The sequence below is a fragment of the Mauremys mutica genome, chromosome 15 (assembly GCF_020497125.1).
Source record: "Mauremys mutica isolate MM-2020 ecotype Southern chromosome 15, ASM2049712v1, whole genome shotgun sequence".
In the NCBI taxonomy this organism is placed as follows: Eukaryota; Metazoa; Chordata; order Testudines; family Geoemydidae; genus Mauremys; species Mauremys mutica.
In genome coordinates this window covers 38,284,719-38,312,266 of record NC_059086.1, presented here as the reverse complement: position 1 = coordinate 38,312,266, position 27,548 = coordinate 38,284,719, and the positions used below count along the sequence as shown (strand labels likewise).

Here is a 27,548-nt window from a genome sequence, read left to right as displayed (position 1 = left end):
CCCTTCTCTGCCAGTCCCCCCACCCCGTCCCCAGCTCCCCCAACCCTGCCCTTCTCTGCTTGCCCCCCCACCCCGTCCCCAGCTCCCCCAACCCTGCCCTTCTCTGCTGGCCTCCCCACCCCGTCCCCAGCTCTCCCATCCCCTGCCCTTCTCTGCCAGTCCCCCCCACCCCGTCCCCAGCTCCCCCAACCCTGCCCTTCTCTGCCAGTCCCCCCCACCCCGTCCCCAGCTCCCCCAACCCTGCCCTTCTCTGCCAGTCCCCCCCACCCCGTCCCCAGCTCCCCCAACCCTGCCCTTCTCTGCCAGCCCCCCCACCCCGTCCCCAGCTCTCCCATCCCCTGCCCTTCTCTGCCAGTCCCCCCCACCCCGTCCCCAGCTATCCCCTCCCCTGCCCTTCTCTGCTAGTCCCCCCCACCCCGTCCCCAGCTGGCCCATCCCCTGCCCTTCTCTGCTGGCCTCCCCACCCCGTCCCCAGCTCCCCCAACCCTGCCCTTCTCTGCTGGCCTCCCCACGCATACCCAACTCTCCCCTTCCCTCCCCACCCCAGGTGCCCCTGGAGGGGGGGAGCAGCGAGCAGACCAGACAGACCCCCCCAGGGTGAGAAGCAGGGTTGCTTTGGGGAGGCAGCAGCTGGCCCCCAGCTCAGAGCTTGTGCGGATTCACCCAGCGGTAAGTGCCCTCGTACTGGAACCCGACTCTCTTCATCAGCTCGTCTGCTTCGGGTGGGCCCCGGCTGGAAAAGAGCAACACCCCCAGGTTAGCACCCACAGGCAGCCCTACTGAAAAGTGTGGGACACAGGGTCCTTACGGGAGGTGGGGCAGGGCAGCTCCCCCCACCATCTCCCCAATCATTCACCTCCTTCCTCCGCAGCTCCAGCCAGACACTCGCCTTTCTGGCAGCTTAACTCCTATCTAAGTCAGGCTCGTGCCCGGCCAGGCCCCACAGCATCTCTCCCTCTTCTCTGGCCAGGGTTAGGGCTCCTGCTGGCCCCACAGCTCCCAGCCCCCCCTACCCAGTGCCCGCCGTGCCTGCTGCCCGCGAGTCCAGCACAGTGCCCTGGGGCCTCACCTGCCGTAGCAGTACGGGATTGGTTTGATCCTCTCAGACTCGATCTTGTGCAGCAGTGGAGTGAAAATGCGCCAGGCTTCACGCAGCTCGTCACTGGGGGGTGAGGGGAGCAGCATCAGTGTCTGTGCCACCCGCAATGGCAACCGGGGAGGGGGCGGGGGACAACATGGGGGGGCGGTGACAGCCAGTGTCACATGCTGAGCAGGTGGACGCGACCTGTGAGTGCTGGACAGGAGGCGGCAATCCCATGCTAAAGGGAGGGTCTGTCCCACACTGGGATGGGGGCCAGCACCCACCCAGCCCCGCCCTGCCCAGCCCCAGCACCCACCCAGCCCGCTCTGCCCAGCCCCAGCACCCACCCAGCCCGCTCTGCCCAGACCAGGCCACTCCCCAGGCACCAGCACCCACCCAGCCAGCCCCGCCCTGCCCAGCTGCTCCCCAGGTACCAGCACCCACCCAGCCCCGCCCTGCCCCAGCACCCACCCAGCCAGCCCCGCCCAGCCCCAGCACCCACCCAGCCAGCCACACAAGCCCCAGCACCCACCCAGCCCCGCCCTACCCAGCCCCAGCACCCACCCAGCCAGCCCCGCCCTGCCCAGCCCCAGCACCCACCCAGCCCCGCCCTGCCCAGCCCCAGCACCCACCCAGCCCGCTCTGCCCAGACCAGGCCACTCCCCAGGCACCAGCACCCACCCAGCCACGCCCAGCCCCAGCACCCACCCAGCCCCGCCCTGCCCAGCTGCTCCCCAGGCACCAGCACCCACCCAGCCCCGCCCTGCCCAGCCCCAGCACCCACCCAGCCCCGCCCTACCCAGCCCCAGCACCCACCCAGCCAGCCCCGCCCTGCCCAGCTGCTCCCCAGGCACCAGCACCCACCCAGCCCCGCCCTGCCCCAGCACCCACCCAGCCAGCCCCGCCCAGCCCCAGCACCCACCCAGCCAGCCCCGCCCAGCCCCAGCACCCACCCAGCCCCGCCCTTCCCAGCCCCAGCACCCACCCAGCCAGCCCCGCCCTGCCCAGCCCCAGCACACACCCAGCGAGCCCCGCCCAGCCCCAGCACCCACCCAGCCAGCCCCGCCCAGCCCCAGCACCCACCCAGCCAGCCACGCCCAGCCCCAGCACCCACCCCCGCCCAGCTGCTCCCCAGGCACCAGCACCCACCCAGCCCCGCCCTACCCAGCCCCAGCACCCACCCAGCCCGCTCTGCCCAGACCAGGCCACTCCCCAGGCACCAGCACCCACCCAGCCCCGCCCTGCCCAGCCCCAGCACCCACCCAGCCCGCTCTGCCCAGACCAGGCCACTCCCCAGGCACCAGCACCCACCCAGCCACGCCCAGCCCCAGCACCCACCCCGCCCTGCCCAGCTGCTCCCCACGCACCAGCACCCAGCCAGCCCCGCCCTGCCCAGCCCCAGCACCCACCCAGCCCCGCCCTACCCAGCCCCAGCACCCACCCAGCCAGCCCCGCCCTGCCCAGCTGCTCCCCAGGCACCAGCACCCACCCAGCCCCGCCCTGCCCAGCCCCAGCACCCACCCAGCCCCACCGCTCCCCAGGCACCACCATCCACCCGCCCCGCCCTACCCAGCCCCAGCACCCACCCAGCCAGGCCCGCCCAGCCCCAGCACCCACCCAGCCAGCCCCGCCCTGCCCCAGCCCCAGCACCCACCCAGCCAACCCCGCCCTGCCCAGCCCCAGCACCCACCCAGCCAACCCCGCCCTGCCCAGCCCCAGCACCCACCCAGCCCCGCCCTACCCAGCCCCAGCACCCACCCAGCCAGCCCCGCCCAGCCCCAGCACCCACCCACCCCGCCCAGCCCCAGCTGCTCCCCAGGCACCAGCATCCACCCAGCCCTGCCCTGCCCCAGACACTCCCACATGGTTCCCAGGCACGAGCATCCCCCAGCCCCGCTCTGCCCAGACCCAGCACCCACCCGCCCCACCCTGCCCAGACCCAGCTGCTCCCCAGGCACCAGCATCCACCCAGCCCTGCCCAGCCCCAGACACTCCCACATGGTTCCCAGGCACGAGCATCCCCCAGCCCCAGCTCCTCCCCCGGCACCAGCGTCCACCCGCCCTGCCCTGCCCAGACCCAGCTGCTCCCCAGGCACCAGTATCCACCCAGCCCTGCCCAGCCCCAGACACTCCCACATGGTTCCCAGGCACGAGCATCCCCCAGCCCCACTCTACCCAGACCCAGCTGCTCCCCAGGCACCAGCATCCACCCGCCCCGCCCTGCCCAGATCAGGCCGCTCTCCCACAGTCTCCAGGTGGCAACACCCAGCTGCCCTGCCCAGACCAGCTGCTCCCCCATGGTCCCAGGTGCCAGCATCCACCTGCTCACCTCTGTCCAGACCCAGCCACTTGCCCATGGTCCTCAGGCACAAGCACCCACCTGCTCCGCCCTGCCCAGCCCCAGCACCCACCCAGCCAGCCCCGCCCTGCCCAGCTGCTCCCCAGGCACCAGCACCCACCCAGCCCCGCCCTGCCCAGCCCCAGCACCCACCCAGCCCCGCCGCTCCCCAGGCACCAGCATCCACCCGCCCTGCCCTGCCCCAGACACTCCCACATGGTTCCCAGGCACCAGCACCCACCCAGCCCCGCCCTGCCCAGACCCAGACACTCCCACCGCTCCCCAGGCACCACCATCCACCCGCCCTGCCCTGCCCCAGCATCCACCCGCCCCACCCTGCCCAGCCCCAGCTGCTCCCCAGGCACCAGCATCCACCCAGCCCTGCCCAGCCCCAGACACTCCCACATGGTTCCCAGGCACGAGCATCCCCCAGCCCCGCTCTGCCCAGCCCCAGCTGCTCCCCAGGCACCAGCATCCACCCAGCCCTGCCCAGACCCAGACACTCCTACATGGTTCCCAGGCACGAGCATCCCCCAGCCCCGCTCTGCCCAGCCCCAGCTGCTCCCCAGGCACCAGCATCCACCCAGCCCTGCCCAGCCCCAGACACTCCCACATGGTTCCCAGGCACGAGCATCCCCCAGCCCCGCTCTGCCCAGCCCCAGCTGCTCCCCAGGCACCAGCATCCACCCGCCCCGCCCTGCCCAGATCAGGCCGCTCTCCCACAGTCTCCAGGTGGCAACACCCAGCTGCCCTGCCCAGACCAGCTGCTCCCCCATGGTCCCAGGTGCCAGCACCCACCTGCTCACCTCTGTCCAGACCCAGCCACTTGCCCATGGTCCTCAGGCACAAGCACCCACCTGCTCCGCCCTGCCCAGCCCCAGCACCCACCCAGCCCCACCGCTCCCCAGGCACCACCATCCACCCGCCCCGCCCTGCCCAGACCCAGCACCCACCCACCCCGCCCAGCCCCAGCTGCTCCCCAGGCACCAGCATCCACCCAGCCCTGCCCAGACCCAGCTGCTCCCCAGGCACCAGCATCCACCCAGCCCTGCCCTGCCCCAGACACTCCCACATGGTTCCCAGGCACGAGCATCCCCCAGCCCCGCTCTGCCCAGCCCCAGCTGCTCCCCAGGCACCAGCATCCACCCAGCCCTGCCCAGACCCAGACACTCCCACATGGTTCCCAGGCATGAGCATCCACCCGCCCCGCCCTGCCCAGCCCCAGCACCCACCCACCCAACCCAGCCCCAGCTGCTCCCCAGGCACCAGCATCCCCCAGCCCCGCCCTGCCCAGCCCCAGCATCCACCCGCCCCACCCTGCCCAGCCCCAGCTGCTCCCCAGGCACCAGCATCCACCCAGCCCTGCCCAGCCCCAGACACTCCCACACGGTTCCCAGGCACGAGCATCCCCCAGCCCCGCTCTGCCCAGACCCAGCTGCTCCCCAGGCACCAGCATCCACCCGCCCCGCCCTGCCCAGATCAGGCCGCTCTCCCACAGTCCCCAGGTGCCAACACCCAGCTGCCCTGCCCAGACCAGCTGCTCCCCCATGGTCCCAGGTGCCAGCACCCACCTGCTCACCTCTGTCCAGCCCCAGCCACTTGCCCATGGTCCTCAGGCACCAGCACCCACCTGCTCCGCCCTGCCCAGCCCCAGCCCCCACCCAGCCAGCCCCGCCCAGCTGCTCCCCAGCCCCCAGCACCCACCCAGCATCCAACCAGCCCAGCCCCAGCACCCACCCAGCCAGCCCCGCCCTGCCCAGCTGCTCCCCAGGCACCAGCACCCACCTGCTCCCGCATGGTCCCAGGTGCCAGCATCCACCCACCCTGGTCTGCATGGATCCAGCCCCAGCACCCGGCTGCCCCGGGGACACGGATCAGGACCGGGATCGAGCCCAGCACCCAGACGCTTGGGGCCCTCAGGGTTGGGGGATCAGGGACGGATAGGCCCAGCACCCACCTGCGCACAAAGTGCATCTGGTTGCCACAGAAGACATCCAGGATGAGTCGCTCATAGGCATCCGGCAGCTTCACATCCTGGGGAGATGGAGACGTGAACTGGGGATGTGTTGGGAAGAGGCGGCTGGGATGGGGGGGGCGGAGGGGGGCTGGTTTGGCAACCATAGGTCAGGTCCAGCTCTCACTCCTCGGGCAGTGGAGGTGGAGGGAAGAGGGGGCTGTGGGGGGGTGGTGTGTGTGGGGGGAAGCTCTGGGGCGGCACCTTGTAGCGGTTGCCGTAGGTCAGGTCCAGCTCCGACTCCTCGGGGTCAAAGAACATGCCAGGTTTCTTGGTCATCATCTTGGTGTAGACGGCCTCGTTGGGCTGCACCCGGATCACCAGCTCATTGCGCTTGCACTGCCGCTGGAAGATGTCGCCCGGCACGTCCCGGAACTGCAGCCGCACCTCGGCCTTGCGCTCGTTCAGGGCCTTACCACAGCGCAGCACAAACGGGACGCCTGGGGAGGACAGGTTAGAGACAGAGCTAGGGCCCCCCACCCCAATAGCACGACAGCAGACATGGGGCAGGGACGGGATGTGTAGGAGAGAGAGACACTCCCCAGCATGTAACACCGCGGGAGAGGGGAGGACATCAGATATTTCCTGTCCCATTCAGGACTGTCCCGCCCGGGGCCACCCCATCCCGTCCTGTTCTTTCCCAGGAGCACCCCCACGTCCCATCCTCCCCACGGCATTGGCCCCCAGGCACTCGCTCACCCCCCCCACAGTGCTCGCCCCCTATCCCCCTACAACACTGACCCTCAGACGCTCATTCATGCCTCCCACAGCGCTCGCTCACCCCCCCGCCGGTCACCCCCCATGGCACTCATCCCCCCACGGCACTGACCCCCTCCCCCAAGCATTCGCTCCCCTCCCCTCCTGTGGGCTCGCTCACCCCCCCCCCGGCACTGGCTCACCCCCAGTCCCTTACCCCCCGGCACTGGCTCACCCCCCGCTGGTCACCCCCCCACAGCACTGGCTCACCCCCAGTCCCTTACCCCCCGGCACTGGGTCACCCCCCGCTGGTCACCCCCCCACAGCACTGGCTCACCCCCAGTCCCTTACCCCCCCACGGTGCTCACTCATTCCCCCCTCCTGTGCGCTCACTCACCCCCCCGCTGGTCATCCCCCCACGGCACTGGCTCACCCCCAGTCCCTTACCCCCCGGCACTCGCTCACCCCCACATGGCACTGGCTCACCCCCTGCTGGTCACCCCCCTACGACACTCGCTCACCGTCCCATCTCTCGTTGTCCACGTACAGCACAGCGGTAGTGAAGGTGGCCGTGTTGGAGCCAGTGGGGACAGTGGGGTCATCCAGGTAGCTCTTCCGGGCCTCGCCCACCCCATCAGGGTTCCCCACATACTGGCCCAGCACCACATTGCCCAGCTGCAACTCCGAGATGCACTTCAGCACCTTCACCTGCAGCGGGACAGATGGCTTAGGCCCCAGCATCACCACGGGGGCCAGGGAGGGCGCTGGGCTGCTTGTCGAGCAGCAGGGGAAGGGGAAGAGTCCAGGGTAATGGGGCTCGGAGAGTGACAGCAGAAGGACTGGGGAGCACAGGGTCAGCGCCATCGCACCAGAGAAGTAGCTAGTCCGGTTCAGACACATGCAGTGGCAGCTCGGGTCCACAAGAGGCCATCTCGACCCAATCCAGTAGGACAGGAGCAGCTAAGCACAGAGCTGGAGGGGGTGGGGGCAGGACATCTCCTGGCACAGGCCCTGCCCTGGGTCCCAGCACTCCATGCCAAAGGGGATGTCCCCTGGGCCAGGGCCTGGGGTGCTTGGTCCCTGTGCAGCGACCCACCTTCTCATCCCGCACGTCGTCTGAGTCGGTGGAAGCCGGTTTTTCCATGGCCACCAGGCAAAGCATCTGCAGTAGGTGGTTCTGCATCACATCGCTGCCGGGAGGGGAGAGGAGTCAGTGCAGGAATCACTGCCCCATCCGGCCACACAGCACAATCCCCTGTCTTCTCCATCCACCCCCAATACCCTGGATCCTTCCCTCCCAGCAGGGGGAGGGGTCAGCGTGGGAATCTCCCCCCTGGCACGGCTCCCCTCCAGCCCCCCAGGATGATCCCACCTCTCCTCCATCCACCCCCACTGCCCGGGATCAGTGGTTCTCAACCAGGGGTACGTGTGCCTCTGAGGGTACTCAGAGGTCTTCCAGGGGGTACATCAATACATCTAGAGATTTGCCTAGTTTCACAACAGGCTACATAAAAAGCACTAGCAACTTCAGTACAAACTAAAGTACAATATTTATATTCCAATGGATTTATTTTATAATTCTGTGGTAACAATGAGAACGTCAGCAATTTCCCAGTAATCCTGTGCTGTGCCATGTTTGTAGTTTTATGTCGGACTTTGAAAACAAGTGGTTTTTTAATGAGGTAAAACTTGGGGTACGTGAGACACATCAGACTCCTGAAAGGGATACAGTTATCTGGAAAGGTTGAGAGCCTCTGCCCTGGATCCCTCCCTCCCAGCAGGAGGAGGGGGTCAGTGCCAGCCGGCCCGGGTATCCCCTCACTCTCCCCAGCCGGTACCATCTCTACCCACCCCTCCAGCGGCCAAGCCAGCACCGCTCTGCCTGCCGCCCCCACACCAGGGGCAGGGGTCCCCTGCCCTGCTCACCGGATGATCCCGAACTCATCGAAGTAGCCGCCTCGCCCCTCCGTGCCAAACGGCTCCTTGAAGGTCAGGATGACGCAGGCCACGTTGTCCCGGTTCCACACAGGGCCGAAGATTCTGTTCCCAAACCTGCCAGGGAGACGCAGAGCCTGTCTGAGGGGGGGAGCTACCATGCTGGCAGGCTTTGGGGGTGGGTGGGGTGTCTCACCCTGACAGATGGCGAGGGGCCCTTAACGCTCCCCCGCCACCTGCCCAGCTTTTCCCTTGAGAAAGGGCCCAGCCATGCTCCCCCCCGGCTCTGCCCCATCTCCCAGCCAGCCCCACCTCAGCACCATGAGGTTCTGCACCATCTCCTTGCCCAGGTAGTGGTCAATGCGGTAGATCTGGTCCTCCCGGAAGAGCGACGCAATGTGATTGGACAGTTTGTTGGAGCTCTCCAGGTCCTTCCCAAATGGCTTCTCCACGATGATACGGTTCCAGCCACTGAGGGGAGGGGAGAGCAGACGGTGTAAAACGTGGCTGCAATTAGAGAGGAACCTTGGAGCCCCCACAACTCTCCCCCATCCCATGGGGATCTCTCACACCCCAGGCCTGTGCTCTGAACTCTTAGACCCTGCCCCACCCCCATCTCTCACCCGTGGCCCATGCAGCACTCCTTGATGTTGCGGGTGACGTGCTCGTAGACACTAGGCGGCAGTGCCAGGTAGAAGAGCCGGTTGGCCTTGTCCCCATTGTGCAGTGCGTCCAGGTGGGCGTTCAGCTGCCGGAAGGAGGTGCTGTGGTCGTAGGTTCCCGACACATAGCTGTTCCGGGCAAAGAACTCCTCCAGCTTCTTCTGCTCATCTGGCTCCACCTGGGGGGAGGGGACGCGGCTGCCATCAGCTGAGGGACACGGCCCCCCCAGTCAGCTAAGGCACCGGGGGACACCCAGCCACACCCCCCACCCAATCCCAGGGATAAAGGCCCTGCCCCCCACTATTCAGGGGAGCTGTACCCCAGACCCCCCCCAGGGCTGGGGACCCCAGGCCCTCCCCTGTTCTGGAGGGGCTGGTGCGCAGGCTGAGGGGCTGCACCTTGAAGTGGGGCTGGCTCTGCTTGCGGATGTCGGCCACCGTGAGCTGGGAGCGGGCGTAGCCCACCACGTACGTGTCGTCGGGCAGGAGGCCATCCCGGAAGAGCCACCTGGAAGAGAGGTCAGTGGGGTCACCCAACGCCAGACCCCCAAGGCGCCGGGTCACCACCACACAGCCCCGGCCTGCGGGGGTGGGCGGGAAGAGGGATTTACCAGATAGTCGGGTAGATCTTCTTCTTGGCCAAGTCGCCCTGGAACAGACAAAGGGGAGGTCATAGCAGCAAACAGGCAGGGAAAGGCTCTGTGCCCCATTCCCACCTCCCTGCCCCGGGGCTGGATGGGAGCTGGTGCCCCCTAGAGGGGAAAGGCCCCGTGCCCCATTCCCTACCCCCCTGAGCCAGGCAGTCCCTGCTCTGGAGCCAGATCAGAGCCAGCGCCCCCTACAGGGGAAAGGCCCCATATCCAATTCCCCACCCCTCTCTGCAGGACACAGTCCCCCCAGGTCTACCCATACCCTCACACGGCCCTTCTTTGCCGCTTGGGCCTTTACCCAGAGTGGGGTGTGGCTCTGTGGGAGGGAGGAGCTGAGCTAAGCTGCCATAGTGCTGCAAGCAGGCAGGCAGGCGTACTTGTGGGCTCTGTGCCAGGCCCCACATCCTGGGCATGGGTGCTGTTTGCTCTTGGGGTGTGGGGAGGGAGGGGAGGGGCAGATCAGGCTGATTGGGTTGCAAGTAACAGGGAGTTGCTGAATCATGGAGGCTCAGCACCCAAAAGAAAGGCTGTTCTTGGTGCAAGGGGCAATGGAGAGAACGGTTACCGACTCAGTGCAGGGGTTACAGGGCGACTCCCCGGACTGAGCCACACAGACAGTCCCATTCGATCTCCGGCTGACCATGAAGTCTGTGCATGCAGGCTGACAACACGGGCTCATTGTCTGCCGCAGCCAGTGCAAGCAAACACCTGTCTGCGCTGGCAGGGATGTCCCCCCGATGGGGCCACATGTTATGTGTGGGGATGGATCCCCGTCTGTCTGTCTCACCCTGGGGGTTTGGGGATGCTGCTCTGGGGAGGGTCAGACACAGGGGGCAGGGAGGTGGGTGCAGACACAGCGAAACCTATGGGGTGGATTAGACACGGGGCGGGGGGACAGGGAGGTGGGTGCGGATGCAGCAGGAGTTCTGGAGAGGGTCGGACACGGGGGAGCAGGGTGCAGACACAGCGGGACCTAAGGGGTGAGTTAGACACGGGGGTCGGAGCAGGGAGGATCACACTAGGTGGGTCGATTAATTCCCCAAGGGTCTAGCTCTGAGGGCTTCTCTGCTGGCTGCAGTCACCACCTCCCATCCCACCCCCGGCTTAGCTCCTCCTATTCAGCTAGGCCCAGCCTGGCGGAGGGCTGTGTAAGTTTGCACCGGGAGGCGGGAGCTGGCTCCCAGCCTGACCTAGTGTTGCTCTTATCCCATGGTGGCTGCACCCACCAGCCGAATTCAATGCAAACTGATTCAGAGAGAGGGAGATGGGGACAAACCAACGCTGTGAGTCACAGCCGTCCTCCCCTGCATGACTCGGCAGGGGCAGTGCCCCAGGCGGAAGGTGTCGGAGCTTGGAGCAAGTCAGTGTACATACACACACACACAGCAGGGATGTCAGTCCCAGGCCAGGAAATGGCTCAGCAGGGACTCAGCAGGGGCAGTGCCCCAGGCGGAAGGTGTCGGAGCTTGGAGCAAGTCAGTGTACATACACACAAACACACACACAGCAGGGATGTCAGTCCCAGGCCAGGAAATGGCTCAGCAGGGGCTCAGCAGGGGCAGTGCCCCAGGCGGAAGGTGTCGGAGCTTGGAGCAAGTCAGTGTACATACACACAAACACACACACAGCAGGGATGTCAGTCCCAGGCCAGGAAATGGCTCGGCAGGGCCCTGGTCAGCTAGGGGTGAAAATGAGCCAGCGAGACCCAGGTGTCCAGGCCAGCTGAACCAGCAGGTCCACAGCTCCCCTCCCCAACACACAACAGCAAGGACATTTGTGTTTGCCACCCGCCCTGCCCTGGAGCCAGACACCACCTTCTGCTCATCCTGTGTCCCAGATTTCAGCTCCTCCAGAACCTGGCCCATTTCCCCACGCAAAGCCCTGGGGAAATGAACAGGAAGCCAAGGAAACTCCTTATCAGTGTTTGTGATAGATAAGCCGGCTTTCTCTTCCCTCCCTCTGCTGTGGAGGGGCAGGTGCCAGGGATTCAGCTTGGGCCATCCCTGCCTGACCCGCAGAGACCCCAAGGGATGGCAGGGGCAGCGCCCCCACACAGCTGGCCCTGGCCTGGCTCATAGCATGGGGACACCTAGCTCCTACCCGTGATTCCCTGATGTGAGAGGGGCTACAGAGGGCATCGGCTCCACTAACTTGGGGTTAACCCACTATACACAAAGCTGGGGGAATGGGAGCCAGGCTCCTGGGTTCAATTGCCCTGTATGACCTTGGACTAGTCACCGAATCGCTCTTTCCCCACTACAGCATAGGGACTGTGTGTCCATACAGCATGTAGCATAACAGGGACCCTGCTCCCACTCGGGGTAGGGCGGGGGGAGTGCGTGTGATGTCCCTCCCGGCCCCAATCTCTGCAAAGAGAGGTGTGCATTACACACCTAGGAACAAGGAGCCCACTGCACGGGAGCAGTCTCTGGAAAGCCGTGAATCTGAGAAGGACCTAGAGGGCTTAGTGAATAACCCAAGCTCTCAGGGCCACGTTGTGGCCAAAGGGGTTTGTGGGATCCTGGGGTGTATCAACAGGGCAGCCGTGAGCAGAAGCAGGGAGGGGATTTTATCACCGGACACGGCCTTGGGATATTGCGTCCAGTTCTGGTGGCCACATTTTAAAAAGGCTGGAGAAAAATGCAAGAGCCCTAAAGGGCTCCATCTGTTGAGCATTTCAAAGGGAAGACTGATTCCAGCACTGAGGAGAAAGGCAGCCCCAGCCCCGGGAAAGGGAAGCCGAAGCTGGAGAAATTCAGTCCAGCAATAGGGCACCTGTGGGGGTGATTAGCCATTGGAACAAACTCCCGAGTGAAGTGATGGCTTCTCCGTCTCTGCTGCCTCCCAGTCCAGCCGGGCTCCCTTGCTGGAAGATGCTGGAGCCACACACAAGGTACTGGCTAACCAGGGGCCGAAGTGGGTGAGAGTCTCTGGCCCGGGACACACACGTGTTAGACTAGATGTCGCATGCTGCCATGAGCTAAGTGAGAGTTACTTCTATGAAGCTAGCAAGGATAAGCAGTGTAGCATTGACCGTACCTAGCTCCATGGAGGTAAGAGCTACCTGGGGCTCATCTGGGCCAGGACTTAGAGCGATAGCCACATCCATGGGACCGTACACCACTTGCTGCACAAGGACAAAGCCCATCCACCACCAGCACCGGGGCCAGAACAGCCTCACTCTCCTCTGTGCACAGTGACTCAGCAGCGCCCAGCACTTCCCCTTGTGCTAACACCACAGATCCCACAGCGTGCATGTCACCATCACGGCCCCTCTGAGAGCAGAGGGAACCAGAAAGCGAGGTAGAAAATTGTTAAACTGAAGGCCCTGGAGAGGGAACTGGAGCAGTTTCAGCGAATTAGGGGAGCAATGGGGTGAGTGTGGGGAGGCTGGGGTGGTTTCAGGGGCCTAAAGGATGACTGTGGGGTGAGGCATTTTGGGGGCATCTGGGAGTGTCAGGGCAAATTTGGGGTGTTGGGTGAATTTGAGGGCACCGAGACGATCTCAGTCACACACATTTGCTTGCTGAAATCCTGCTACTGCTCACAGGATCAAGACAAGGGGGGTTTGGCCAAGCCACGGCCTGCCCCCCGCACTGTCATCACCACAGCCAGCACCAGCAATGCACCCAGGCCTCGGGTTTCCCCATGGCAAGGCACACAGCTAAACCCAATCTGTGCCTACAGGGATTAGCTCCCCACCCCCAAAGCTGCTGCTGCTGGAGCCAGGTTACACACTGAGTGTAATCGCTGTCTGTGTTACACAACGCGGTGCAGGAAGTTGAGTCACTCAGTGCCTGGTGCCGGGCAGCCTGGCTGCAGCCATCAGCACTAATTATCTCAGCTGGTACAATCCCTGCCCTCTCCTTCGAGCCCCATGCGGCAGGACCTGAGTAGCCCCAAGGGAGGCTGGAGACCTGCAGCCATGTGGTGCTTCAGGCCTGCTGTCTCTCCAGGGGAAGATCATTCTTGCCACAGCCCCCAGAGCCATGGGCCAGCGGGATTTCAGGGTCCCAGCCCATGGAAACACAGAGCCCTTTGAGGGGGATCTGGGTCCATCCCTGAGGCCCGCTGCCCAGATCCATCCCCTCACTCAGTGCTCCAGAGAGACCTACAGGGAGCTCCTTGTCCCCTCTCAGCGCTGACTGCATGCAGACCCCAGCACTGGTGACTTGGGTTAAGGCTGGAGGCTGCATGAGCCAGGCGCTCCAGGAGAAGGCGCCGGCATGGGGCACCTGCTTGGATGACTCCAGGCTGGGCTATGGGTACTCACCGAGGCCCCCATGATGATGAAGATGTGGGTGTCGGACTGCAGGAAGTCCTTGCCCTGGCACAGCTCCTCACGCATCATCCCGCACACCTGCGAGCGGCTCAGCTCCCGCTGAAGAGTCATGGTGCTTGAATTGCTGCTTCCTAAGAGCAAGAGAGAGACCAGGCCGGTTTGTGTGAGCTGGACTCCCCGCCCCTGGGAGAGCTGGCCTGTTGTGGCTCCCCCAGCCAGCACCCCGGGGAGCAGGGCAACAGGTCTCTGCTTGTCCAACAGGATGGGCAGATACTGAGCTGCAGGGCAGAGGAGCCCCATGGCGGGGGGTGGGGTGGGGGGAAAATGAGGCCTGGTGGGGGTGTGAAGAGAAATCCCAGGATAGGTGCAGGGGGAGGGGTCACTGTTGGGTCCTGCCGCAAGCACAGCCCCAGACGCTAGAACCCCCTGCAGTCTCTCTCCCCAGTGACACCTAGCTCCAGCCCCCCCAGCTAATCACACCCACTTGCTGCTCACCCTCCAGCCCCCTCCTGCCCTCCCAGTGCCCCCCTGCTCCCCCCATTCCTACCCACCAGTGCCCTCTAACTCCTGACCCCTCCCACTACTCCCTGCCCCCCTTGCACCTGACCTCCCCATCCCCAGAGTCCCCCGGCTCCCACATGCTCCCACCTCCCCCTGTTCCCTGCCCCCCAGCTCCCACCTCCTCCCGTTCCCCGCCCCCCAGCTCCCACATGCCCCCCACCTCCCCCAGTTCCCCACCCCCCAGCTCCCACCTGCCTCCCGTTCCCCACCCCCCACATGCCCTCCGGTCCCTGCCCCCCAGCTCCCACCTCCCCCCATTCCCCGCCCACCACATGCCCCCAAGTCCCCGCCCCCAGCTCCCAGCTCCCCCCATTCCCCGCTGGCTCCCATATGCCCCCACCTCCCCCCGTTCCCCGCCCCCCAGCTCCCACATGCCTCCCGTTCCTCACCCCCCACATGCCCCCAAGTCCTCGCCCCCAGCTCCCACATGCCCCCACCTCCCCCCGTTCCCCGCCCACCAGCTCCCACCTGCCTCCCATTCCCCGCCCCCCACATGCCGTCCGGTCCCTGCCCCCCAACTCCCACCTCCCCGCACCTCCCCCCGTTCCCTGCCACCCAGCTCCCACCTCCCCCGTTCCCCGCCCACCACATGCCCCCAAGTCCCCGCCCCCAGCTCCCAGCTCCCCCCGTTCCCCACCCCCCGGCGGCTCCCATATGCACCCACCTCCCCCCGTTCCCCGCCCCCCAGCTCCCACATGCCTCCCGTTCCCCGCCCCCCACATGCCCCCAAGTCCCCACCCCCCAGCTCCCACATGCCCCCACCTCCCCCGTTCCCCGCCCCCCCAGCTCCCACATGCCCCCACCTCCCCCGTTCCCCGCCCCCCAGCTCCCACCTGCCTCCCGTTCCCCGCCCCCCACATGCCCCCAAGTCCCCACCCCCAGCTCCCACATGCCCCCACCTCCCCCCGTTCCCCGCCTCCTAATCCCCCGGCGCCGCCCCCGCCCACTTCCTACCGGTCCCCGGGTCTCGCTCCCGCTCTGCCGCCGGCCCAACGCTCGCCCGGCTCCCCATCCCGGCCCCGCCCCCTGACCCAGCCCCGGCCCCGCCCCCCGGCTCCCCATCCCGGCCCCGCCCCCTGACCAAGCCCCGGCCCCGCCCCCTGCCTCCCCGGCTCCCCATCCCGGCCCCGCCCCCTGCCTCCCCGGCTCCCCATCCCGGCCCCGCCCCCTGCCTCCCCGGCTCCCCATCCCGGCCCCGCCCCCTGCCTCCCCGGCTCCCCATCCCGGCCCCGCCCCCTGACCAAGCCCCGGCGCCGCCCCCTGCCTCCCCGGCTCCCCATCCCGGCCCCTCCCCCCGCCTCCCCGGCTCCCCATCCCGGCCCCGCCCCCTGCCTCCCCGGCTCCCCATCCCGGCCCCGCCCCCTGCCTCCCCGGCTCCTCATCCCGGCCCCGCCCCCCCGGCTCCCCATCCCGGCCCCGCCCCGTGACCCAGCCCCTCCCCGCCCCCCCGGCTCCCCCTCCCGGCCGCGCACCCGGCCCCCGCCCCGGCCCCGCCCCCCGGCTCCCCCTCCCGGCCCCGGTCCCGGCCCCTGCCTCCCCGGCTCCCCATCCCGGCCCCGCCCCCTGACCCAGCCCCGGCCCCGCCCCCTGCCTCCCCGGCTCGCCAGCCCGGCCCCGCCCGCTGCCTCCCCGGCTCCGCCGCCCGGCCCCGCCCCCTGCCGCCCCGGCTCCCCATCCCGGCCCCGCCCCGTGCCTCCCCGGCTCCCCATCCCGGCCCCGCCCCCTGCCTCCCCGGCTCCTCATCCCGGCCCCGCCCCCCCGGCTCCCCATCCCGGCCCCGCCCCCTGCCCGCCCGGCCAATCGGCGGCCTCGCCCTGGCCCCGCCACGACACCTAGCGAGGCGGAAGCGGTGCCGCGCCGGACAGGTTTCCAATGGGGTCTGTCCCTGCCGCCGATCGTCCCTTCTGCTTCCGGGTCCTTTGGCAGCACTTCCGTGGGGAGTGGGACGGAGACGCGATCCCGGAAGGGAGAAGGGGAAGTAGGAGCCGGGCGGGGCGAGACCAGGTACTAGGACTTCTGGCCGAGGGGCCCAGGTGTCCGAGCTCCCCCCCCCGCCCAGCGCCGCGTAAGGGGCCCAGGTGTCCGAGCTCCCCCCCCCAGCGCCGCGTAAGGGGCCCAGGTGTCCGAGCTCCCCCCACCCCAGCGCCGCGTAAGGGACCCAGGTGTCCGAGCTCCACCGCCCCCCCCCCCCAGCGCCGCGTAAGGGACCCAGGTGTCCGAGCTCCACCGCCCCCCCCCCCCAGCGCCGCGTAAGGGGCCCGGGTGTCCGAGCTCCCCCCCCCCCCTGCGCCGCGTAAGGGGCCCGGGTGTCCGAGCTCCCCCGCCCCCCCCCAGCGCCGCGTAAGGGGCCCGGGTGTCCGAGCTCCACCGCCCCCCCCCAGCGCCGCGTAAGGGGCCCGGGTGTCCGAGCTCCCCCGCCCCCCCCCAGCGCCGCGTATGGGGCCCGGGGGTCCGTGCTCCCCCGCCCCCCCCCAGCGCCGCGTAAGGGGCCCGGGTGTCCGAGCTCCCCCGCCCCCCCCCAGCGCCGCGTAAGGGGCCCGGGTGTCCGAGCTCCCCCGCCCCCCCCCAGCGCCGCGTAAGGGGCCCGGGTGTCCGAGCTCCCCCGCCCCCCCCCAGCGCCGCGTTTGGGGCCCGGGTGTCCGAGCTCCCCCGCCCCCCCCCAGCGCCGCGTAAGGGGCCCGGGTGTCCGAGCTCCCCCGCCCCCCCCCAGCGCCGCGTAAGGGGCCCGGGTGTCCGAGCTCCCCCGCCCCCCCCCAGCGCCGCGTAAGGGGCCCGGGTGTCCGAGCTCCCCCGCCCCCCCCCAGCGCCGCGTAAGGGGCCCGGGTGTCCCAGCTCCCCCCCCCCCCCCCAGCGCCGCGTAAGGGGCCCGGGTGTCCGAGCTCCCCCGCCCCCCACCAGCGCCGCGTAAGGGGCCCGGGTGTCCGAGCTCCCCCGCCCCCCACCAGCGCCGCGTAAGGGGCCCGGGTGTCCGAGCTCCCCCGCCCCCCACCAGCGCCGCGTAAGGGGCCCGGGTGTCCGAGCTCCCCCGCCCCCCACCAGCGCCGCGTAAGGGGCCCGGGTGTCCGAGCTCCCCCGCCCCCCACCAGCGCCGCGTAAGGGGCTCAGGTTTCCGGGACCACCTGGCTGACGCCCCGGGGTCTCATCCTCCTCAATCTCTCTCCGCAGGCCGGGACCTGCCAGGCTGAATGAACGGGACCCGGCAGCGCCGGAGCTGCGAGATGGTGCAGCCAAGCGGGGGCCCAGGTGGCGACTGCGGAGCCCTGGGCGAGGACTCATCCCTGGGCAAGGTGGCGGCCTGGCAGCTGCCCTCTGACCTGGCTGGGCACGAGGCATTGCAGCGCTTCCTGGCCGAGAACCAGGACCTGAAGGGTGAGGAAGAGCTGGGCCCCCGGAGGCCTCATCTCCCGACTGGGGGCTGGGGTGCTGCGATGTGGTTGGTCCCTGCTTGCCGGGGCGGGTCGAGGGCTGAGACGTGCTGCGCTATGGCTAGTCCCTGCTCCCTGTGGGGGAGTGGGTGACAACGTCATGGATCCACGGGGTCTGGTCTATGACCTAGCCTGTAACTAGTCCCTTGGGAGTCACCCCCTCCATGGGCTGGGCCCCAAGCACCCCCACAGTTTACAGGGGCAGGCCCGTGGCCTTCGAGGCAATTACAGACCAGTAAGTCTAACGTCAGTACCGGGCAAATTAGTTGAAACAATCGTAAAGAATAAAATTGTCGGACATCTAGAAGAACATAAATTGTTGGGCAAAAGTCAACATGGTTTCTGTAAAGGGAAATCATGTTTTACTAATCTCTAGAGTTCTTTGAAGGGGTCAACAAACATGTGGACAAGGGGGATCCAGTGGACATAGTGTACTTAGGTTTCCAGAAAGCCTTTGACAAGGTCCCTCACCAAAGGCTCTTATGTAAATTAAGTTGTCATGGGATAAGAGGGAAGATCCTTTCATGGATGGGGAGCTGGTTAAAAGACAGGGAACAAAGGGTAGGAATTAATGGTAAATTTTCAGAATGTAGAGGGGTCACTAGTGGTGTTCCCCAAGGGTCAGTCCTAGGACCAATCCTATTCAACTTATTCATAAATGATCTGGAGAAAGGGGTAAAAAGTGAGGTGGCAAAGTTTGCAGATGATACTAAACTGCTCAAGATAGTTAAGACCAAAGCAGACGGTGAAGAACTTCAAAAAGATCTAAGAGATTGGGCGACAAAATGGCAAATGAAATTTAATGTGGATAAATGTAAAGTAATGCACATTGGAAAAAATAATCCCAACTATACATACAATATGATGGGGGCTAATTTAGCTACAACTAATCAGGAAAAAGATCTTGGAGTCATCGTGGATAGTTCTCTGAAGATGTCCACTCAGTGTTCAGCGGCAGTCAAAAAAGCAAACAGAATGTTAGGAATCATTAAGAAGGGGATAGAGAATAAGAGGGAGAAAACTTATTCTCCTGGACCTCTGAGGACAGGACAAGAAGCAATGGGCTTAGGGGTGGGAGAAAACCTCCTCCTACTGGGTTGTTGCCAGATGTGACCTGGCGCGTTCTGCCCATCGGGGCTCCCGTTGTCTTTCTGCATCCTCCACTGCCGTGCGTGGGTTTCAGCCAGTCCTTGAGTGACCTATTCATGCCACACACAGCAATGTGATGCGCAGAGGGAAACTGAGGCACGCATGGGCATCATACACATTACCAAACTTCCCCCTTGGTTCCAGAGAGACGGATGGGGACGGAGAGCCGGTAAGTGGTGTGCCCCTCATAGGGGGAGGGTAGGAACTCAGCCAGCACCAGGCTAACACTCTCACTGTCCCTGAGGCAGAGGCCATTCGGCAGAGTAACCAGATGCTGCGGCAGCGCTACCAGGAGTTCCTGCGCTTCCAGGCCACACAGCGTGAGGAGAAGGAGTTCCTGATGCTCCGTTTCCGGGAGGCCCGGGATGTGGTGGAGAAGCTGAATGCTGAGCGGACCGAGATGAAGTGCCAACTGGAGCAGGCCCTCTGGGAGGTGGAGCAGCTCAAGGGAAGGCAGCAGGTATCAGGAGAGCTTCCTACACCCCCCCCCCACCCCCAAGGGGAAAGGGGGTTTGCAGGGGCATTCTGTGCCATCTTCCCCCAACACCAAGCCCAGGAGGGGGTCTCACCTGGGCACTGAGCTCTGCGCGGTTCCCCTGGCCCAGTTCCTTTCTGCAGCACGGCCATGGGGTGTCGGGAGGTAGGTCAGGACAGCTGCCTCTTCTCAGATGACTGACTCTTTTGCAACTTCCCAGCCGAGCGCCTTGGAGAAGGAGATCCCTGAGCCAGAGGAGGCAGACACTATGACCCTGACCCAGGAGTTGGCTGAGCCTCTGATGGTGAGACACACCTGTCTGGGGGGCGGGGAAATCTCCTCTAACCCAGCTCCCAATTCCCTGAGGAACAGAATACCCCACCTCCAAAAGTCCCTTTTTTGCTGTGCTAGTGAGAGAGTAGAAGGAAAAAGGCCCATCGGGGGCCCTCTGGCCTAGGAGGAGCTCCTGGCTACTCCAGCCCTGGCCTCTCACAGCAGGGGGTGGGGTGGGAGCGCTGGCTTGGGGGGTGGGGGGGAGAGCAGCCTGTGGTGTCTGTCCCTCACTCTCCCCGTTCCCCCAGGCCCCTGGCCCAGAGACCCTGCAGCTGCTGAAGGAGCAGCTGGAGCAGCTCCAGGAGGCCAACCGGGCCCTGCAGGCCCAGATCCAGCAGCAGGTGCAGCCCCCAGGAGAGGCTGGTGTGAGGGTCAAGGTAAGGGACTGGTTGGGGAGGGTGATATGAATGTTACCTGTAATGCCCCCATCTCTCCCCAGGGTCACAGGGCACCTCGCTCCCACCTGCCCTTAACGCAAGGGAGCCTTGTCTGGACCAGCCAGGGTTCAGCTCCCTGCTGGCTTCGGCCACGGGCAGCACCAGGCCTCTCCTCATCACACGCAGGCTAGCAATGACCCAGCATCCCCCTGAGTGCCCAGCCCCTGATCCACTGGATGCTCCCAGAATTATCAGACCAGCTGTTCCCAAAGGAACCCCCAGTGCCCACCCTTGCTTTAAAATGAGGCCTTAAAAACATCATTGCCCAACATGGATACAGATGACAGAAACCCCCTTGGGACTGCCACCTGATGTGCCAAGACTGCCTCTGAGCCCATTTTCCCTGGCAGCTTGGGACTTCAGTGCCCTGCCTTGTTGAGCCAGACATGCTAGCCTGCTGCAAACACAGACCCAGGTCTGAACCATGTCCCCCAAAAGCTGCAGACTTAACTGAAAACAGCTTAAGAAGTGCTCCTGTCTCCAGCACCCAGATACCCAGTTCCCAGTGGGATCCAAATCACAAAATAAATCTGTTTTACTCTGTATAAAGCTTATACAAGGTAAACTCATAAATTATCTGCCCTTCATAACACTGATAGAGGTACAGGGGAGTCACATCTTATGCGGGGGTTAGGTTCTAAAGTCAGCGCTTAAGGCGAAAATCGTGTATGGTCAAACGCTCATTGAGTGGAATGGCGGGCGGAATCACCTGCACTACAGGTACCGTATTTAAATTGTTATTTTTCTCTTTTTTTTGTTTTGCTTTGCCGAGTGCATATGGTTAAAATCGTGTAAGTTAAATGCGCCTATGGTGCGACTCCACTGTATGCACAGCTGTTTGCTTCCCCAGGTATGATTCACTTACTCTGGGTTAATAAATAGGTGACTTTATTAAATATAAAAACTAGGATTTAAATGGTTCCAAGTAATAACAGATCGAACAAAGTAAATTACCAAGCAAAATAAAACAAACACGCAAGTCTAAGCCTAATACGGTAAGAAACTGGTTACAGATGGAACCTCACCCGCAGAGATGTTGCAGGAAGCTTCTTTCACAGACTAGTCTCCTTTCTAGTCTGGGCCCAATCCTTTCCCGTGTTACAGCCCTTGTTCCAGCTCAGGTGGTAGCTAGGGGATTTCTCATGACTGCAGCCCCCTTTGTTCTGTTCCACCCCCTTGTATACCTTTTGCACAAGGCAGGAATCCTTTGTCCCTCTCTGGGTTCCCACCCCCCTTCTGAATGGAAAAGCACCAGGTTAAAGATGGATTCCAGTGCCAGGTGACAGGATCACATGTCACTGTAAGACTCTACACTTACCTCCAGAGTGATCGATCCAGCGGGGGTCGATTTATCGTGACTAGTGAAGACACGATAAATCGACCGCCGAGCACTCTCCCGTTGACTCTGGTACTCCAGCAGAGTGAGAAGCATAGGCGGAGTCGACGGGGGTGCGTCAGCAGTCGACCTACCGCAGTGAAGACACCGCGGTAAGTAGCTCTGAGTACGTCGACATCAGCTACACTATTTTTGTAGCTGAAGTTGCGTAACTTAGACGGACTTAGCTCGCGCCCCCCCGATGTAGACCAGGCCTTTATTGCCCACTTGCCAGCACATAGGTATACAGGAAGACTTGCAAGAAAACAGAGCCATTTACAACCAATTGTCCTGGTTAATGGGAGCCATCAAGAGCCCATATTTCTAGTTTCATATACAAGAATGACACATTTATACAAATAGGATGACCACACTCAATAGGTTATAAGCTTTGTAGTGATACTTACATGAGACCTTTTGCATGAAGCATATTCCAGTTACATTATATTCACACTCATTAGCATATTTTCATAGAATCATATGGAGTGCAATGTCACAATCATCTGTGCTAGCCACATGTGCCGTTCACAAAGCTTGTGATGACCAGTGTGACACAGGCTTTCACTGAACACTGGACAGGAGGCTCTTTGGTGAACTAGAATGTGAATGCCAGACTCGGGGCATCTCTGTAATGCCCCCTGTATACCCTGCCAATTAGCAGGATGTCTGCTCCATGGAGGAACCCCTTCAGCGTGCCAGACCCCCCACCCCCACCCCTGGCAGAGGCAGGCTCTGCAGCCTCATCGCCTCCAAGGCTGAGCCTTGGAGCTCCAGGATGCCTGATTCACGCTGTGAGCTCTGCCCAGCAGAGACACTCCTGGTCAGAGACTCTCACGCTGTGCAGGGACTAATGTGCCCAGGCAGGATTTGCAGAACAAAGCTGTGTTCATTAGTCACCTGTAACCCAACGCGGGGCCTCCTTACCTTCACACAGAAAAACAAAGGTTAAGACATAGTCCATCAAACCAGGACAGAACAATTCGCCAGCCACGCTGGAGTGGGCCTCACTTCAGGTTCTGTCTGTGCCCCTTCTCAGCCCCAGATGAGAGCTGCCAGACTCTGCACACCAGCACTTTATCCCCTGCCAGCCACATCCCAGTACCTTGTTCTCCAGCTGCTCTCTGCTCAGATTCCCTGAAGAGGGGGCGAGCTGGGGGGACATCCTTCCTCTGTGTGGTGGGATGCTATGTGTCAGTGTTCCGGCCATGGGGGGTTTCTGTGTTCTTAGGCGCTGCATTGATCTGGGTCGCTTTCAGCGGGTTCCTTACTGAACCATTCCTACCACCTCGTCCTGCGCAGCCCCAGAGAAAACTTGACACCCCCCCACCCCCAACTGGGTAGCAATTCAAAGTATGTGGGGGGAACTGAGGCACAGCGAGGCATCAAAAAATCCCACGTCCTCACAGAATCAAGGGTTCTGGGGGGGTCATAGGGATGTTTGAGGGCCCCAGCCATAGAGGTGCTGGGAGAAATGGGGTGAGCCCTGTTCCTGGGACGGGGAATGGGACCCCTTTCTTGGGGTGCCCTGTGCTGGGCAGGGAGACCTGGGCTCCTGGTGGTGTCAGGCTGGCCCTACTCAGCCTGGGACCTTTTCCCAGGAGGCAGTGGGAGTTGGGCTGGTTCTGGTGGTAGCTGTGGCTCAGTAGTGCCAGTGTCGTTCACAGGAGAATGGGGTCCAGCTGGAGAGGCCGGTGGAGCAGGAGGCCCTGCAGGGCGGCGGGGACAGCGGGTAAGAGCAGCTTGTGCACTGGAGGGGTGATACAATGAGGCTGGGAGACCCCCGCAGGTGCCCAGCCCCCCTTGTCCCCCAGGCTGGGTGTCCCTTCCCCATTGTGGGGGAAAGAGGGGGCAGGTTCTGCAGAGGGAACAACAGGAATCCTGTGTGCACACCATGGGCCAGGTCCTTCGTGGCAGGAATGACTGATTAGTGTGTGGCAGGGGGGCTGTGATTGAGGGGAGCAGAGAGCACCAGCCCCCTTGGGCACCCGGCAGATCCGAGCCCCTCACTGCCCCGCATGTCCTTTCAGACCCAGCAGCAGGCGGGATGCAGCCGAGCTGCTGCAGAGGAGGCTGAAGGAGACAGAGGAGGAGTAAGTTGCTTCCTGGCTCGGACTTGTACCACTGGGGACGGCGCTGGTGCCTGTGTGTGGGTTAGGGGCTGATGCAGGGGGCTGTGGGCATGAGGGGAGGTGGGATGCAGGGTGCTCTCAGCACTTGGGGGATGGAGTGGGTCAGTGGGGGACACTCCGTGGGGGTTGATGGTGGGTGGGAGGGGAATGCAGGACACTCAGCGTGGGGGCCTCTGGGTGCTGATCCATCACCTGCTCACTGTGCGGGTTTTCTGGCAGGAGAGTGGGGCTGAAGCAGCAGCTGGCATTGGTGCGGGAGGAGATGGCCAAGCTGGGAACCAGGGCACAGGAGGCTGAGCAGCAGGCTGAGCAGCAGCTTCAGGCCCTGAGGAAACAGCTGGAGGTAAGTGCAGCCCAAGTCACGGCCCCACAGGATGGCTGCTAGGCCCCAGCCTTTAAACAGCCCCCCAGAGGAACCCCGTAAGCATGGCCCCTGCCCCCAAGGGGTCCCCCTCTTCCATCAGGGGAGGCCAGGGCAGCTTTATTGCATCACAGAGACCCCAGGCTCTGGCCCTCCGAGACAGACTCCTGGGAGAGACTTTTACACTCTGCAGGGACCCATACACCCCAGCCAGTTACGCCCGGCAGCCAGGCGTTCTCCAAACAGAGCTGGGTTTAGTCACTTGGGTGCAGCTTTGGACGCCCTTCGGTTAGCAGAGAGAAGCCAATGGTGAGACCTGCTATTAACCCAGCCCCATTGTCTTTCCTGCAGAACCTCCTGAGTCCCCAGGCTCTGCCTGCTGGAGTTTGCTGCTGTTAGGTGTTAATTGTTCAGTCCTTGGGCTCCCATTGACATGGGTGACTTGCAGCCAGTTCTCCAGCAACCCCTAGATGTGATGCCCCCCCCCACCTCATGTTCCCTGCTCAGACCCAGGAGCAGCTTTTTAACCCTTCTGCCCCCACTGGGTAGCGATCTCTAGTCCAGTAAGTCACTGCCATGCATATCGGTCAAACATTTTCAAGATATTCTCGCTTCGTCACCCACCCACATGTGCAAACACATCTGACATCAGCCCCTCCTCCAAGGAGTCAGGGAAGTGGGAAAGGGTGGGGGCTCCATCCCAGCCTGCGGCAGCCTCACCCTCTCTCTGGATCTAGGTCCCCCAGGTGGTGTGGCCTGGGCTAAGGTGTGATCCCTTCCCTCCCTGCAGCAGCTGACGGAGGACAGTGCCTCAGTGAAAGCCCAGGTGACCTCACTGCTGGGGGAGTTAAAGGAGAGCCAGAGCCGGCTGGAGGCCTGTATACTGGAGAAACGGGATCTGGAGGAGAAGTGAGTGTGTGCACCCGTGAATTTCCCCACTGAGCTGGGGCTGGTGGCAGGTTTGTTTGGCTGCAGCCACTGATGTTGGAAGTCGGATGCAGGCCATAGCCATCTAGGGGGCATGTGGGACTGAGACCCCTGCTAACGTTGGCATCTCTCCCCTGCCTGGTGTGGCAGAGCACAGGCTGCTGCCGAGCGGTGCTGCAGGCTGGAGCGGGAGGCTGAGGCGCTGCACAAGCAGCACAGCGTGCAGATGGACCAGCTGCGCATGCAGGCCCAGAACCTGGAGACGGCGCTGCGGGTGGAGAGACAGGGCGCCACTGAGGAGAAGTGAGTGAGCGTTGGGAACGGGGACCATGGAGCAGAGGAGCGTCTGTTTGTCTGGGGGGCAGGGGGAGTGTGCCACGGAGATGAGTGGGAAGGAGAGTTGGGGCAGCATGGGAGCAGAGGGGGGTGGGGAGCTGCCTCTAACCTCACAATTATCCCTCAGGAGGAAGCTGGCCCAGCTGCAGGCAGCCTATCACCAGCTCTTTCAGGATTACGATGGGCACGTGAAATCCAGCCTAGAGAGCGAGAAGAGAAGCCAGGTGGGTTTAGAGCTGGTTTGGGGGGGAGCGGGGCTGCTTGGCTGGCTTCCATGGCTGGGTCCAGCCCTGCCCCCTGTGTTCCCTGCTGCTCAGTGTTCTATGGGCCTCTCCCCCACTCCAGGGCATGGAGCTGCACCTGGAGGAGCTGCAGCAGCAGCTGCAGCAGGCTGAGGAGGCACTGGTAGCCAAGCAGGAGCTGATTGACAAGCTGAAGGAGGACATGGAGCAGCACAAGGCTATGCTGGAGACCATCCCTGTGCTGAAGGCCCAGGTGGGTGCAGGGGGGCTGGGGGGTTAACCGTGCATGTGCGTGCGGTTGCTGAAGGGCAGGGTCGCTGGTGCCTCCCCTGCAGGCCGATATCTACAAGGCGGATTTCCTAGCGGAGCGCGAGGCCCGGGAGAAGCTGCATGAGCAGCGTGAGGATCTGAAGGAGCAGTTTGAGCAGCTACGGCGGGACTACGACAAGCTGAAGGCAGATGCTAATGGAGCCACCTGGTGAGCTTTCTCTTTGTCAAACACCTGCCCCTTGGTCTGTGGGCCCTGTGCGGGGGTCAGCTTAGTGCAGCTTTCTGTCTTGCTAGATGAATCTGCAGATGGCTGCTGTGGAGAGCCAGCATGAGATGCTGGTGACCAGCCCCAGCCATGCCCTCTGCCCTGCATCCCATGGGGGTTTGAGCCCCACTCTAATGCTCACCAGGGGAGGAAAGGGATGCTGAAGTTCTGCTTTGACCCCCCTCCCCCCCAACCTCTTGCTGTTTTGCAAAGGACTCTGATGGAGGAGATGAGGAACCGCCATTCGGAGGGGCGCCCACCTGTACCCCAACCAGGTGAGTCTTGAAACTCTCCCCAGGTGGGGAATGCTCATGGCCCAGGCCTGTAGGGGGCATCAGAGGAGTGGGCACTTGTGTGGGAAGGTGCCAATTGTCGGGACAGTAACTTTCTCTCTCCCCCTAGTTTACAACATGGCTCCAGTACCTTTCCAACCCCTGCCAGCTGCAGGGCGCAGGCGAAGTATCCACGAGGAGCAGCCAGATTTCTGCTGTCCCAAGTGCCAGTACCAAGCTCCGGACATGGATACCCTGCAGATCCATGTGATGGACTGTATCAAGTGATGCCCATGAAGGAGGAGGAGGCTGGGTGCGAGGGGGGGTGCCTGGCCTGCTCCACTCTTTGCTTTCCCCCCATGGCACTTGCTGTTCTGCGACACAATGCTGCAAACTGGGTTCACAGCTGTCTTGGCCAGTTGGAATGGACAGTGGGTACCATGGGGGAGGATGGGGGTCTGCACCATTGTCTCTGCCTTACGTGAAACTGAATGTACCTGATCTGCTAATTCAGGGATTTGACAATCTGTAGAGATTGACAGATTAGTGGTGGGGAGCAGGGGTGCTGAAAGCTACTGAACCAAACTTTAAACCCTGTATATAATGGAAACCCCTTCAAGCTGGGCAGCACCTGGGGGAGGGGCAAAGAGGGGTGGAAGGAACATTTCACTGTTCATCTCCCTTTTAAGCACCTTATTGCTAACCCTGCAGCATTTGCAGTGTGTGGTGAAGACAGATTCCCCTGCTCAGTTTCAGGCTGTCACAGCATCTCTGCTTTCCTTCTACACTGTGCACTGGTTATTTAACATTATGGTCTGGGTGCTGCCCCCAAAGTCAGACTCTTGCCTTAATGTAAATTCTATTGAAACTTAATGCAGAGGGAGGAGAGTTGAGTGTTTATGGATATTGCTGTATTAAGCCCCCTTCCTGGTGTTGCTAAAGCATCCACAACATGGAGAATCTTCCCCTTTTCTAAATACCTGGTATTTTCTTTTTGTTAAAGTGCTTATCCACTAAGCTAGATTCACACAATCACCAGGTCTGCCTTCCTCTACCATGGAATAACAGAGATATCCAAAACACAAGAGCTGGCACTAATTGGGGGAGGGAGGGGGGGGGAGACAAGATGGCAAATAAAATTCAATGTTGATTAATCGCAAGGGCAGCTGTTCTACACACACACACCATGTGTAGCAAGCACTATGCTTTCTAAGGAGCATTTGTTTTCATTTCTGGATCATCTGGCAACTATGCCCCCTTCAGGGCTGGCTCCAGGGGTTTTGCCACCCCAAGCAGCCCCTTCCCCCCCCCCCCCCAAAAGCTGCAATTGTGA

At 63.3% G+C, this 27,548-nt stretch overlaps 2 protein-coding genes across 4 annotated transcripts; one reads left to right on the top strand and one right to left on the bottom strand.

Moving 5' to 3' along the window:
* Positions 1-542: 542 nt before the first annotated feature.
* Positions 543-16,124, bottom strand: G6PD (glucose-6-phosphate dehydrogenase). 2 transcript variants are annotated; one of them, XM_044988057.1, is made up of 13 exons: positions 16,052-16,124; positions 13,650-13,789; positions 9,338-9,375; positions 9,126-9,234; positions 8,688-8,905; positions 8,377-8,535; positions 8,056-8,181; positions 7,226-7,319; positions 6,651-6,837; positions 5,638-5,873; positions 5,377-5,453; positions 1,070-1,162; positions 543-733 (listed from the first exon to the last, which is right to left on the bottom strand). In XM_044988057.1, exons 2-13 carry the CDS (start codon positions 13,767-13,769, stop codon positions 643-645), a joined length of 1,548 nt encoding a protein of 515 aa, XP_044843992.1. In that variant the 5' UTR covers positions 13,770-13,789; positions 16,052-16,124; the 3' UTR covers positions 543-642. The 2 variants fall into 2 exon arrangements, with proteins under 2 accessions (XP_044843992.1, XP_044843991.1); XM_044988056.1 differs by lacking the exon at positions 16,052-16,124 and adding an exon at positions 15,174-15,233.
* On the top strand, positions 16,075-27,192 carry IKBKG (inhibitor of nuclear factor kappa B kinase regulatory subunit gamma). 2 transcript variants are annotated; one of them, XM_044988053.1, is made up of 15 exons: positions 16,075-16,223; positions 17,385-17,588; positions 19,042-19,253; positions 19,489-19,572; positions 19,850-19,978; positions 23,078-23,142; positions 23,441-23,503; positions 23,762-23,885; positions 24,697-24,812; positions 24,981-25,133; positions 25,294-25,390; positions 25,512-25,661; positions 25,744-25,886; positions 26,157-26,218; positions 26,346-27,192. In XM_044988053.1, exons 2-15 carry the CDS (start codon positions 17,405-17,407, stop codon positions 26,501-26,503), a joined length of 1,740 nt encoding a protein of 579 aa, XP_044843988.1. In that variant the 5' UTR covers positions 16,075-16,223; positions 17,385-17,404; the 3' UTR covers positions 26,504-27,192. The 2 variants fall into 2 exon arrangements, with proteins under 2 accessions (XP_044843988.1, XP_044843987.1); XM_044988052.1 differs by having other exon boundaries at positions 24,694-24,812.
* Positions 27,193-27,548: the final 356 nt, after the last annotated feature.

Excerpts from the sequence above, each read along its gene's own strand:
- G6PD (XM_044988056.1), bottom strand. The coding sequence starts at position 15,231 with ATGGGGAGCCGGGCGAGCGTTGGGCCGGCGGCAGAGCGGGAGCGAGAC. Across the intron at positions 9,376-13,649 it reads TCATCATCATGGGGGCCTCG|GGCGACTTGGCCAAGAAGAA; the intron begins GTGAGTACCCAT and ends TGTCTGTTCCAG. Across the intron at positions 8,182-8,376 it reads CAGAACCTCATGGTGCTGAG|GTTTGGGAACAGAATCTTCG; the intron begins GTGGGGCTGGCT and ends TCTCCCTGGCAG.
- IKBKG (XM_044988052.1), top strand. The coding sequence starts at position 17,405 with ATGAACGGGACCCGGCAGCGCCGGAGCTGCGAGATGGTGCAGCCAAGC. Across the intron at positions 19,573-19,849 it reads AGTTGGCTGAGCCTCTGATG|GCCCCTGGCCCAGAGACCCT; the intron begins GTGAGACACACC and ends CCGTTCCCCCAG. Across the intron at positions 25,662-25,743 it reads TCCCTGTGCTGAAGGCCCAG|GCCGATATCTACAAGGCGGA; the intron begins GTGGGTGCAGGG and ends CCTCCCCTGCAG.